Source organism: Psammomys obesus, unplaced genomic scaffold, assembly GCF_907164565.1.
Source record: "Psammomys obesus unplaced genomic scaffold, mPsaObe1.curated_primary_1811, whole genome shotgun sequence".
Classification (NCBI taxonomy): domain Eukaryota; kingdom Metazoa; phylum Chordata; class Mammalia; order Rodentia; family Muridae; genus Psammomys; species Psammomys obesus.
In genome coordinates this window covers 4,309,328-4,323,236 of record NW_026588752.1, presented here as the reverse complement: position 1 = coordinate 4,323,236, position 13,909 = coordinate 4,309,328, and the positions used below count along the sequence as shown (strand labels likewise).

General features: G+C 48.7%; 1 protein-coding gene across 5 annotated transcripts; it reads left to right on the top strand.

Annotated features, from left to right (window-relative positions):
* The first annotated feature begins 30 nt into the window (after nucleotides 1-30).
* Nucleotides 31-13,753, top strand: Dnaaf8 (dynein axonemal assembly factor 8). 5 transcript variants are annotated; one of them, XM_055604803.1, is made up of 9 exons: nucleotides 31-441; nucleotides 1,503-1,745; nucleotides 2,639-2,782; nucleotides 4,266-4,748; nucleotides 7,162-7,279; nucleotides 9,098-9,239; nucleotides 10,806-10,949; nucleotides 11,185-11,268; nucleotides 13,157-13,753. In XM_055604803.1, exons 2-9 carry the CDS (start codon nucleotides 1,638-1,640, stop codon nucleotides 13,410-13,412), a joined length of 1,479 nt encoding a protein of 492 aa, XP_055460778.1. In that variant the 5' UTR covers nucleotides 31-441; nucleotides 1,503-1,637; the 3' UTR covers nucleotides 13,413-13,753. The 5 variants fall into 5 exon arrangements, with proteins under 5 accessions (XP_055460778.1, XP_055460779.1, XP_055460780.1 ...); XM_055604804.1 differs by having other exon boundaries at nucleotides 37-141; XM_055604805.1 differs by having other exon boundaries at nucleotides 37-441; nucleotides 1,587-1,745.
* The last annotated feature ends 156 nt before the right edge of the window (nucleotides 13,754-13,909 follow it).

Sequence of the window (13,909 nt, the reverse complement as noted above, 5' to 3'; positions counted from 1 at the left end):
CGGTGCCCAGAGAGGAAGAGGCGAGGCTGGCTCAACCAGGACGGGTAGCCAGGCCGCGGCGAGTGGCCTTGCTTAGCCCGGGGGCTGGGCAAGTGGACGAGCGGAGCGGCCGGAGGCGAGTAGGAGGCCGCGGAAAGCTAGGTGACGAGGGGTTGACCCCGGCTGCGGGTGCCAGGGAGTGCGACCGTCCCTCTGCCTTAGCGGGCTTGTCCGCTGCTTTCCAGTTTCCTTGACAACGACGCCTGGCGCGGGGCGGAGCGAGGCGGGGCTAACCGGAGAAACAGAGCTCCTCTGAGCTAGCACGTCCCCTTTCCTAGACGGGCCAAGCCTTTCCTCCACCCTACCGCCTTGCGCACCTAAGGATGCTGAGTCTTGAGTGTCCCCTTCACCTCCGTCATTCTGTGCCCTACCGCCAAAGCTCCTGTTATTAACCATCCTCTGGTGCGTATACCAAAAGCGTCCCCACCTGCGGCTCCCAAGTCAGGACCGCCGAGCACACGTCCTTGCTGACCACACTGGGAGGCCTGCAGCCCCGCACTCCCTGCTGCTGCCCTGGTACCGTTAGCTGATCTGCCTGGTCTGCTAGGTCGTCACCCCACAGTCCTAAAGTCCCTTTGTCCCCTGAGGGCTGAGCATCTTTTGTTTAGGGTGAGATTCGAAAGGTGGGGCTGAGCCAACGACTGGATTGTAGAAACTCAATGATGACTTACAAAACCACCTGAATAATGGATCGTGATCATAAACCTCCAACTTTTAAGGATTTATTTTATTTTTAGTTATATGTATGTGTGTGAAGGGGGCATGTGTACTCTAGTACCGGTACCAATGGACACCAGAGACAGGCTCTCCCCAAGAAACCTGGCCCTCTACAAGAGCAGTAAAGGACACTTGTAACTTCTGGACCATCTCATCCCTTTTTTCAGTGCTGGGGATTGGACTCATGCTCATATATATGCTAGATAAATGCTCTATCAGATGGTTCATGCCAGCCCTTAACTTTTTGGTTTTTCGAGACAGGGTTCAAGGTTCCTCTGCCCTGGACTCTCTTTGTAGACCAGACTGGCCTGGAACCCACAGAGATCTGCTGGCCTCTGCCTCCCCAGTGCTGGGACTAAAGGCAGCACCAGCACACCCAGCTCTTCCCTTAACTTTGATTCAACTTCTTTTTTGCCATTTACCAACCTCTCTAAGCATATGAAATGGAGACAGTAGTGTTTGTGTTATATAAGATATATATAATATATATATATATATATAATATCTTCGTGTCCTATGTATTGTATATCTACACATATATCATTTGTATCAGTATATGCACCTCTGTGTTCATATGCATTTGTTATTAAGCACGTCACATACATATATAAGCAGACACCATGCTCTTGTGCACTCATTATTGTACACGCCCACACATACAGTCCTGCTACCAAGTAACATAAGCTTGAAGAACCAGAAGGAAATGGGTGGAAAATGGAATTCTGCCGCTGTATTTTCATCTTCAGCTGATCAAGGCTTTGGAAGAGCTACCAGTGCTCATTTGTCCTCGGACACCTGGACATTGCCACCTCACCCTGTGTGCTCCACAGGGCTCCTCAGATGATGGCATTCAAAGAGAGCATCCTTTGAGTCCTGGCCCCATGACTTCCAAAGAAAAAGCTATGGTGTCCTTACCAGTTTCTCCCTGGGATGCCATCCTTAAGGCTGCCAAAGACCAGCTGCCATCCCTGGATTCAGACTCCTCCTCGGTGAGCAAGAGCGTTCTGGATGTTAACGGTCCAACCTACTTTGATCTATGGGGTTTGTTTTCACTCATCAGTCCCTGGAATTTGGGGTATTCAATTCCGTCAGGCTTCTTTCTGTGTTTGCCAGAACTCTTGAGTATGGATGTTGGTGTTCTGTATTCTCAAAGCTACCCCTGCAGTGGTCCTGACCCCTAGGTGGGCTCAATGCCAAAGCCCCGGTCTTCCCGCCCTGCTTTTATGCTGCTCTCAACTGTATTGGGTCAGGTTAGAAACAGCACCAACCTCTGAGAGTAAATACCTTGCCAGGGCCACACAGTGCAGTCCTGGAGGGATTTGGCCACTTGAAGTGATTTTGGGGTCACTGACAGTACCAGTAGCCATTTACACAAGTGATCCACTGGTCAGAGGCTCAGCACACAGGTTGGCATAGGACATTTAGAGTGAGGAACAAAGGTTTTAGAAGCAAGAGACGTGGTTTTTGCCCTACCTGGCCATTTGCAAAGATGAAAATGATGGAGCTGAAACTCAAGCATCATCAAGTACATGATGAGGCAAAAGAGGCAGACAGTGCCAGTGCCGCAGTACCCTAGTGCTGTCATTGCCTTCTGAAGTCCCTGGAAGGTGTCAGGCTAACCTCTACACTGGAGTCAGTTGACCAAAGCTCCTGTGCTAAGTGACAAGTCAGTATAAAAGTGAGCTAGTTTCCACTCTCAGCTGCCCCTCCGCGACCATTATTCAGCACCAGCATTAATGCAGTGTCTGCTGGGTACAGGGCTTGCTCGTGGCCTGTGAAAAAGGAACCTTTTAAAGAACTTGTCTTCCCAGATGCTCCTGGGCAGGGTGGGCAAAGCATGACTGCCTTCTCCTCTAAAGTGTCCTATGTGGTCTGTCTGCAGTCTGACGGTGAAGAAGAAGAGCCCTTCATCTTTCAGCGAAACCAGCCCCTCCTGATTCCAGACCTGGCTGAGGAGCTGGCTGAAGACCCTATTGGTGTTGATGAGTCTGGAATCTGGTTTGCTGTAGGGAGTTCTTCACCTGAGGTCTGTGGGACACAGGCTTTGAGGACCTACTAAGGGGAGGAGGGGTCCCAAGTCGTCCAAGGATTCCACCAGCAGCGTAGGTCTAAATGGTTAAAAATGCTGGTCTTGTCTCTCCCTCCCACCTGTAACTCCAATTCCAGCAAATCAGATGTCCTTCTTTTGGACTCTGTGGGCTCCAGCACACACATGGTGCACATAAATACACACACACACACATATATCATGTATATATATATATAATTACAAATAATATTGGCAGGTGGTGTTGCATGCCCTTAATCCCAGTAGTCAGGAGGCAGAGGAAGGCAAATCTCTTGAGTTAAAGCCAGCCTAATTTATAGAGGGAGTTTCAGGACAGCCATGGCTACACTGAGAAACCCTGCCTCAGAAAAACAAATAAAACCAAAACTCCAAAACATCAGTGGCTTGATGATGAGAATAAACTGCTGCCTGAATAGATCACATCTGAGGCTTTAATCCTTGGCAACCCTAGCCTGCCAAGCCTGTTAACTCTTGATGTAGCTGTGGCTAAACATACTCTCCAATGAAAACACTGTAGAGGCCAAACCCCATTTTTAAGACCAGGTCGGCTCTGGGTAAACCCCCTCAACTAACAATGATGCTAGTTCTTCCTAGCATCATTGAGGCAGACTGGGTGTGCAAGGGCTGCAGAGGATCATCTGACCCATCCCCACTACATCCATTGCCTGAAGCCCAGCCTCAGAGAAACAAGTGTAAAATAACATCCCTTGCACCCCACCAGGAGAATCTGAACGGCAGTGAGGACTCTGGTCAGTTCAAGTGACCTTTTGTTTTTTGTTATTTGAGGCAGGGTTTCTCTGTGTAGCCCTGGCTGTCCTGGACTCAATTTGTAGACCAGGCTGGCCTCAAACTCACAGAGATCTGCCTGCCTCTGCCTTCCCAATGCTAGGATTAAAGGTGTGCACTACCATCACCCAACAACGTGATTTTTATGAGATGTTTTCTTTTCTGTAAAGACTACCAGCTCCTCTGGGAGAGGGCCGGTGGGGAGTGGAACAGTGGCAGCAGTAGAAATAGTGGCAATGGCTATATGACTGACAAATTATTGAACTCAAAAGGGGAAAAATGAGACCTGGCAGTGGTAGTTCATCCTTTCATCCCAGCACTCTGGAGACAGAGGAAGGCAGATGTCCGAGTTCAGGGCCAGCCTGGTCTACAGAGCTAGTTTCAGGATAGCCAGAGCTATATAGTAAGACCATGTAATGAAAAAAAAAAAAAAGGGGGGGGTGTTTCAAAACAGGGCCAGTGAGATGGCTTGGTGGGAAAGGTGCTTGCTGCTCAGTCTGAGAGCCTGAGTTCCATACTTGGGACCCACAGAGTAGGAGAGAACTGACTCTCAAAGTTCCCCTCTGACCTCCACTTAGTCATGCATATACACTCACTCTTTTTCCCTAAAGTATATCTTTGCAGATGCTCACAGTGGGTGCCTTTTTTTCTCTAGCCACTTCTGGTTCCTGAGAGACTAGCCATAGAACCCAGAAGTGAACAGAAGGTAAGACAGAAGGACTTGGCTGCTCTGGAAAGAAGAGTCTCTGGCTGGTCTTGCCAGAGCTGTGTCAAGAGCAGCCCTATTGTTGTGGATGCTGAGGAGGTACTCCCGTGGCTGGAAGGCAACCTTAGAAGTCTGCCTAACCCGAAAGGGTCCCAGAGTCCTCCATGGCCATCCCAGGGAAAAGAAGCCACCTTTCCTTTGGAAGGAGAGCTGAAGACAGAGCGCTCAAATACGGATTTTAGAAACTCTGCAAAGCGCAGAGCCCTCCGCAAGGAGAGGAGGAAGATGATAGAGAGAGATATCCTTCAGAAAGTGACCCAGGCTGCCCTGAGCCCAGCCTCTGGTGACCAACGCCAGGCTGCAAAGTCAGGACCGTGGCCGGAAGCGACCTCAGAGCAGTCTCAGGAAGGAAGGCCAGTACTCTCACTCCAGGTAGGTATCTCCAAGGCCCAGCCTTCCCTCAGGCCAGTCCCCTGCAGCTTGGCCACATTCTTGCCACACTGTTGAAGTTGGAACGAACTCCTCTAGGACCTAAGCCCCAGATCCCAGGTCCAGCAGCCAGCAAGAAGCTGCTCCTGTCACAGTGTTTAGGGAGCCTGGCATAGAGCTCACCCTCAAGCAGAACTGCTGACAATAGGAAGAGACACCAACTCCAGCCTCATTAGAGAGAATGCAGAAATGACCTCAGGCGTGCATGCTGATTATCAGTCATGCTAAGACAAGCAGTGCTGCAGAAGTGAGGTCTTTGGTGGACAGACGTCATTCACTAGGAGCGGCTGTCCAGTCACACTAATACATCAGTGAGAACCGGCAGGGAGTCAAGCTGGGATTAGGAGAGGCAATCCTGTGAGCAACTGCAGAAGAGAAAGGAGTGTGAGGACTACTGGGAAGGCAGATCTGAAAACTGCAGCAGTAGCTCTGTGTCCCTCCATGGTGGAGCTCTTTCCCACTATGGCGTTTGGGCAGTCTTTAGAGAGCACATCTGTGACCAATGAGGTTACCCCGCCCACTGGACAGGAGCGAAAACCACCATACTAGCCCAGTTTCCAAAGGCTGAGGAGAGTACTCTGGTTAGCTGTGCAGGGAGACAGTGGAAGATGCTCTAGCCGGGCATGGAAAGGCCACGCTAAACATATGAGTGAGAAGCTTTAACATTTTACAGAACGTAAGCACACAGACAGAGTTCTTCATTGCTGTTCACGTAAGCCACCAGTTTCATTCTGTTAACCCCCCAACTTTAATTCTTCCTCACTTCCTGAAGCTGCAGGTTTGAATTTGAAAGGTTTCACGTAAGTGTTCACTGTAGGGGCCTTCCTTCATCATACTCATGCTTGCAAACTCATCTGGGCCAAGCTCTCCAGCTTCAGCACCTGCTTGAACCACCAGGTTCTTAAAGTTGTAAAACTTTTTAAATATCCTAAATTGTACAAATCCAGACAGTCTAAATTTTACATGGTGATGTGGGTGTAGTCATACATGCCTTTGATCCCAGCACTCAGGAGACAAAGGCAGGTGGATCTCTGAGTTTGAGGCCAGCCTGGTCTACAGAGCAAATTTCAGGATAACCAAGGCTATTACACAAAGAAACCCTGTCTCAAAAAATACAAACAAACAAAATTACATAGTGGAGAAGGCCAGGATGTGCCTCCGTGCCAGAGTACTTACTTTGCATGCATTGAATGGGTGTGGTGGTGTACGCCTGTAATTCAAGAGATTAGGAGGTGAAGGTAGGAGGATCATACATTCAAGGTCATCCTTGGCTATGTAGAGTTGAAGGCCAGTCTGGGCTATAATGAGATCTTGTCTGAAAAAAAAAAGGGGGGGTTCCTCCAGGTTAGCTATAATTATGCCCAAATGTATTGACCAAAACAAAACAAAAGCTTAAGAAAGGAGGTGTCAGGGGTCATCATCAGTGTGTCATCAATCACAACAGACAGTACATTCATTTGCTAGATGTACCCAAACTCCAAGCATCACTTTGTTGTTATGGTGGTTGGAGTTTGGGCTGGGTGCTTTCAGGTTCTTGGCCTGTTATCCAAAGAACTGAAAACAAGGGCTCACAGAGATCACACAGATGTGCAAAGCTATCAAATTATCTTTTGAAGCAAGATAACTTTATTGGAGCTAGATGACAACAGAATAAAGAGACATTCTGTCAAGATTGACAGGGTTTCATTTTATGGGGTCTAAAGGAGGGACTAGCCACTAAGGGCATAATTTGGGTGGTTCTGTATTTTGATTGATTAGGTCATATATTCATTTTTTTCTGTTGCAAATGTTTCCTTCCCATAATGCATTGGATTTTAATCACCTGAATGCCCGGTTATGCACAGGCACAAGATTACAGTAAAGACTCTCCCTAAAGATTACTAGAGACACAGTTTTTCCTTACTGCCTTTACACCCAAAACAAGTTCAGGCAAGAGAACCGCTCACCTTCATAACTGGGTAGACTGGGAACACACCTGAATAGAAACTTGTCTAAATTTGATTGTACGGAGTTGGGGGAGAATATTTATACCGTAGTCCAGAGAGATGGGCGTACATGTAGCTTGATGCAGGTCATGTGTCAAGGGAGTTCTGAGGTTGCTAGCTGTAGTGTTTAAAGGGGTTTGTGTAGTACATGCAGATGAAGGGACTACACTGCCGAATGCATTGTGACAGTGGGAATGTGGGTAACCCAAAACCAAGTGTGGGGGGGTCCCAAGCTAAACTATTTCCTGTTGGCCTGAATCACTACAGTAGATGGCTCATAATACCCTCCACTGGCTGCAGCTGCAGTCTAAGTGGGGTCTCCTTTTGAAGGACCTTCTGCAGCCGTGTAATCACCAGTTTTGTCATTTCAGTATCTTGAAGGCTGGGATTTGGATTACATCCTTCAGAGCCTGCCAGGGCGGCAAGACAGCCAGGGAGACAGTGAACCTAGAACTGCATGGTGGCTAGCCGACCGCTGGCAAGATCAAGGTCTGACCTCTCACCCTAAAGCCCACGCTAATCTCCACAAGCACCTCCTTCCAAGCCTCTCGGTGGCAGGGCTCTAGGATGGGCAGGGCCTGTCAGCCCGTTAGTTACCGCCGTCAGCACACATTCATTATACATGAGGCTGCCTGCTCTGCCAAGTGTGTTGAAGCCTTCAAATTTGACCTGCCCTAGGTTATATTCTTTCTCTTCCTGCAGCTTCCTTCCTTTTCTCCTTCCTTTTCTAGGGTAAAGCAGAACCTGCCTCTTTCTCCCCTTCAGGCAACTTTCACACTCCTGCATCCCTCATCCTATTTGAAAGTGACAGTAGAGGATGTCATATTCTACCTGTGCTCATGGCCTTGCTCTGAGCAGCTCTGTAAAAGACAAACATTCCCCATGTTCTCCCACCCACACAGGCCTCCAGGAACAGATGGGAGCACATCTGAGCTGGTGAGCAATGACAGGGGCTAGGAATCAGTGTCTAATCCAGAACAAAGACTCCACTAAATTGAGCCTCTTGGCTGTTTGAAGCAAGACATTTTTATTAAGTTTTTTTTCTTATATCCAGGTATGTATATGCAACATATGCATATCTGCGTATGCACCAGAAGAGGGCAGAAGATCCCCTGGAACTGGAGTTAGAAACAGTTGTGAGCTGCTATGTGGGTGCTGGGAACTGAACCCAAGTACTCTGTAAGAGCAGCAAGTACTATTAATCACTGAACCATCCCTCCAGCCGTAGCTCTGTTTTGTGTTTGAGACAGGTTCTCACTGTTTATCCCTGGCTGACCTGGAACGTGATGCATTGAACTCAAAGATCTGCCTGCCTCTGTCTCCCAAGTGCTGATACTAAAGGTGTGCACTACCACCATGGCTTTTGTTTTTGAGACAGGGTCTCACACTGTAACCCAGGCTGCCCTGGTGCTCTTGGCAATTCTGCTTCAGACATCAAAGTGCTGCTACTAACGAGCATGTGACAGCACACCTGCTTCAGCAGAGCTTCAGGGTGTGGCAAAGCAGGTCCTCTGCAAGGGTGGCAGGCATGTATAATGAACACCCTTTGTGGATGGTGGTACGGCAGGGCCGAATCTCTTAAATACTCATGGATCTTTGATCAAGCTATTACTTTTTTTTTTTTTTTTTTAGTTTTATTTTGTTAAGATGTATAACCCAGAGCTGGAGAGATAGCTCAGCTGATAAGAGCACTGTCCATTCTTCCAAAGGTCCTGAGTTCAATTCCCAGCAACCACATGGGTGGCTACAACCATGTATGGAGAGTCTGGTGCTATCTTCTGGGCTGCTGGCCCACATACAGGCAGAACAACATGATAATAAACAAAACAGTATTCATAGAATGATGTAGTGTTTGCAGGGCATCAGTGGTGCACACCTGTAACCCCAGCACACAGGAGACAGATACAGGCTGATCTCTGTGAGTTCAAGGCCAGCTTGGTCTACAGAGCGAGTTCTAGGACAGCTAAGGCTGCACAGAGAAACCCTGTCTCAAAAATCATAAAAGAAGCTGGGGTTGTACTCCAGTGACAGTATTTGGTAGTATGCACAGGCCCTGGGTTCAATCGCAAGTACCTCCCCTCCCAGACACACAGAATCTGTATGATAAGCCTGTTTGCTACTTTTTGAAAGGTACAGACATCTGTTCACTGTGGTCACCTGTGACCCTATGTGACCAGGCTCAAGTGTAGCAGCCCCTGTTGAAGACATGACTACCCCTGACTTTGCCATGGGAGCTGGAAGTATCAGAGCTGGGATGGGACACACGGGAGCCTGAAGCTCAGCAGCCCCTCTCCTGGCAACCCCTAGGGCACACCACTGCACTTTCCCAGGACACACTCTTGGAGCAGCTGGCCCTCCTGTGTGCCAGTCAGTCCAGAGGCCGAAACCCTACCTGGAAGTTGTCTGCTGAGAAGCTCCAAGACACAGAAGAGCAGAAAGCCAGAAGCAGGTGAGACTTCCCAACAGCCACAGCCACGCCACAGCCATTTCCTTAGAACCAGTCTGCCTTTAGGCAGTGCTAATTGGGCCTGTTGGTGGGGCACTTAACATGTACTTTATCTTTGACTAAGAAACGGAATCTAACTAGGTAATTGCTGCATTATCTGTTTTTCCTGATGGGGAAACTGAGGTTCAGGTTACTATGCCCTCCCAGGCCATCAATGGCAGAGCTGTGTATTGAGCCCCAAAGCCTGTCTAATTTCCTAATGCTATAGATACTTTCTCTTATTATCCACATGACCAGTGAAACAGGATGGGTTTGGAAGGTGGAAGAGCTGGATATAGAGGAAAGCAAGCAGGGATAGAGTGAAGCTGGGGCTGACAGAGCTGGAGATGGGGTCCCTGAAGGCCCGACTGTCCTGCCACACTGTTTCTTCTGCTGTTTTCAGGGGCCTGGGACCTTTTCTTCTGGGTTGTGGGTTCTGCCTAGTTAGCGCAAGGAACAGATATGGCTAGGCCTGTGCTTTCCAGCAGCTCCACATGACTCCTCAGCACTGGACATGTAGCTAATGGGATGAGAACTATTTAATTTTATGGATCTATGTTAAATGATTAGTTTGATTATACAAACAAGCCACCTGTGCTAAGTGTCCCCAACTGAATGGAACAGATTTATTTACATTTACGATATGAGGACTGAACCCAGAGCCTCACATATGCTAGGCACACGCTCTCACCATTGCGCCATATCTCAAGTCTTCCTTTTTCCTGGTTCTTGTTTGTTTGTTTGTTTGTTTGTTTTTCAAGATGTGGTTTCTCTGTGTAATCCCAGCTGTCCTGGAACTCTCTTTGTAGACCAGGCCTGCCTCTGCTTCCCAAGTGCTGGGGTTAAAGGTGTGTGCCATCCCCTCTTTCTTTTTAGTTTTTATCTTTAAAGTCTTGCTCAGAGGCCAGAGAGATGGTCCAGTGGTTAAGGGCACTGATGTTCTTTAGGGGACACAGGTTTGATTCCCAGTGCCCACTATCTGCAGCTCTAGCTCCAGGAGATCTGATGCCCTCTCTACCCTCCACAAGTACCAGGCATGCAAATAGTGCATAAACATACATGCAGGCAAAACACTCATACACAAAAGATCTTTTTAAAAAGACATATGTAAGCTGGGCAGCAGTGGTGCACACCTTTAACCCCAGCACTCTGGAGGCAGAGGCAGGTGGATCTCCTGTGAGTTTGAGGCCACCCTGGTCTGTAGAGAAAGTTCCAGGACAGCCAGGGATATACAAAGTAACCCTGTCTCAAAAAAGAAACAAATTCATGTATAAATTCTTGCTAAGTTGCCTAGGCTGGCCTTGAACTTGCCTTCCTCCTGCCTCAGCCTCCCAGACACTTGGGATGACAGGCCTGCCTACCAGCCTAGCTGATATGTAGCATGTCAAACTTGCCAGTTCGTATGGTAGTGCCTGCCCGTCCCGAAGGTGGCCACCAGCACACAGCAGGCACACTGTGAGTAGCTGCCATGAGCAGCTGACTGGACCAGCCCATCAGGTGGCAGGAATCGCATAGAATCTCCCATTGCAGAAGTGCTTCAGCAGAGCCTGGCTTTCAAACCAAGTCCATCCAGAAGCTGGCAGAGAGTAGGAGGCTGAAGGCAGAGCCTCCCACCATCTTCATTGACCTGCGGCAGACAGAGCCATCAGAGATACAACAACAGTCCCAGGAGAGGTACAAAGCAGAGCTGGGCACTGTGCCTGCAGCTGGGAAGGAGGGGCAGGAGGCAGAGCTCATCTGGCTTGAGCACATTGTACCTTCCCTTCAGCACACGACAGGAAGCACAGTGGCCCCTTAGCTTTGGCTAGCTTCCACCCTTCTAGGCTTCCCAGGGAGGTCCCTGGGTGAGAGGCAGCCCTGGCAAGGTGTCTGGGAATATCCTGAGAGTCTATTTTTTTTTTACTCCTAGCTCTGAATACAGCTCCTCTGACAGTGAGGAGGAGGAAGTGGAGACAGCAGGCTCAGTTCAGGTGGCATCTTCCAGGGAACAAAGGTAACGCTAGAGTCTCTTCCTCTGCCCTGGGAAGCTTCCTCCCTGTGTCCTGGATCCCCTATATACATGAGCCAGCATCTGGTGTGGTGGGAGTGGGTATCATTGTGTTTTATAACCTGTCATAAAGGAAGCCTGTGTGGACAGGCCTGTTCTACCCAGGCATCATGAATGCTACTCCATAGTAGCATAGTCCAGCCTTTGATAACAGCTCCCTAATTTGATATTGCCCCTGCTGGTGGTCTCATCAGAAGTACAGAAAGTGTAGGGCCAGCTGTTAGCCAAATGTGAAAGGAGCTGACAAGTTAGAGCAGCATCCAATCAGAAACATGCCAGAAGCCTCAGACTGTGGTGAGTGAGAATTATGGGTCATAGCTACCTGCAGCACTATGAATGAGCGCAGGCTTAGAGCGATGCACAGAGCTTCACTGTAGAATGTGGATATCCTAGGAAAATGGTGGGAAATGCCACAGCCTGTGATGTCGCAGCATTCCAGGAGAGCTGCAACTAAAAATTTAGCCCCCCCCCCTTTTTTTCTGTACCTGCTCATAGAAGTCTCTTTCCTCTTACAACACTCCTGGGCAAGGCTGTGCTTATTGAAGGAAAGGGAGTCAAGGTCAGTGTGTTCCTCTCCCCCACTCTGAGGAGCTAGCTACCTTGCTAGCACCAGGCCTAGGTCCTCCTCTGAAGGCTACAGCTCAGCTCTAGCCAGATGACTTGGGCTGCACTCAGACTGGCCCTTGGCCCTTCAGCATATTGCTTCATGTCTTCTAGCCTTGATGTCTTCATCCAAATATAGGAGAAAACTGTTATTTCCACCTCAGAGGACTCCAGAGTCAGCACACAGGAAGTGCTGTGGCACATAATTGGTGGCAGCTATGTGGTGGCCCAGGATTTGATGTTCTGTGCAGATGGGAAATAAGCCATACATCTGTGAGAATGCTTATCATAAGAACATATCTCGTCTATTGTTTTGTTTTTTTCCTTTCTTCCAAGACAGAATCTTACTCTGTAACTAGGTTGGCCTCAAACTCACAGCAGTCCTCCTGTCTCACTGTGCCAGCCCATATGCTTCCTGGACACTTCCATCTGTTGGGTTTAATCAGTTGCCTCTCCTGTTGGGTGGGGAGTCACTGTGTTCCCCCAGCTCTTGATATTTGTCCTAATTAGGGCTGCTATTGCTCTGAAGAAACACCATGACAAACTTGGGGAGGAAAGGGTTTATTTCACTCACAGCTCCATATAATAGTTGATCGTCAAAAGCAGTGAGGACAAAGCTTAGCATTGGTGGCACACCACTTTAATCCAAGAACTGGGGAGGCAGAGGCAGGTGGATCCTGTGAGTTCCAAGCCAGCCTGGACTACAGAGAGAACCCTGTTTTGGGGAAAAAAAAAAAAAAAAGGCAGTGAGGACAGGCACTAAAGCAGGAGCTGATGCAGAGGCCATGGAAGAGCGCTGCTTACTGACTCGCTCCTCATGGCTTCCTCAGCCCACTGTCTTACAGACCCCAGGACCATCAACCCAGGGATAACAACACCCACAATGGGCTGAGCCCTCCGGCATCAATCACTAAGAAAATGCTTACAGCCTGATTTTATGGGGGCACTTTTTCAATTGAGGTTCCCCTCCTTTTAGATAACTTTAGCTTGCATCAAGTTGACATACGACTAGCTAGGACAATGCCCATTACAAAGGGAAAAAGCCACCAGGATTGTCATCTCACGTACTTCCCAAGCAAATTGCAACGGCTGTTAGACATTGTTGGAATATGCCCCTGCTTTGGAATGGGAACTGAAACTGCACATGCCATTCTTCCTTGTTTCGGTGTGGGAGTTCTGGCCTTCAGATGGCAGAGTTTAGGAAAACACAGATGGTTTTCCTGTGTCACAGGGACTGTACCGGGAAGAGCCAGCTTCTCCAGCAGCTGAGGGCGTTTCGGAAGGGGGCTATTCCACCCCAGCTGTCTGCCAGTGCCAGTCCTGGAGGCCAGAAGGTTCAGGCTGCAGAAGATACAGCTGGATCACACACTGGGATGAAGAAACACGTAAAACTCTGGGCTGAGAAGCAGAATGCCCTGGATATAGGGGACCCTATTGGGAAACAGCCAGCCAGAGAGGTGCTGCTACCTGCTGTGGGCCAGCTGTAGGCCACTCAGGTAAAGGACCTGAAAAGCAGGCGGCAGAGTTCCTCCACATGAAGCCCTCATGTCCCTCCACAGTTCACTTGTTTCTAATAGCATGGGCCTCCAGGGTGCCACCCTCATTCTGGGCCCCACCCAGCCAGTTTAAACATATTTAAACTTCTTTTTTGTTGTGATGCTGGGAACTGCATCCAGGGCCTCGTGCATACTAGGAGTTACTCTAGCACTAAGTTTATACCCCAGTTTCTGTCCTCAAACATATTTATATTTTCCTACAGAAACTTTCCCCAGGCCCCTGGACCCCTGGAATTTCATGTACCTATGTTGAAATATATGTCTACATCCATGCAGATCTGATGGGGTTTTTGAAAAGGGGCAACAACTGAAATTTGCTTTCATTCTTTAACCAAGACACAAAAGCATACTCAGGTTCCAGGTCACTCCAAATTGAAGGTGGCACTGATCTTTGCCTGTCTGGATGGAATACTATACTTCCTGGGAGT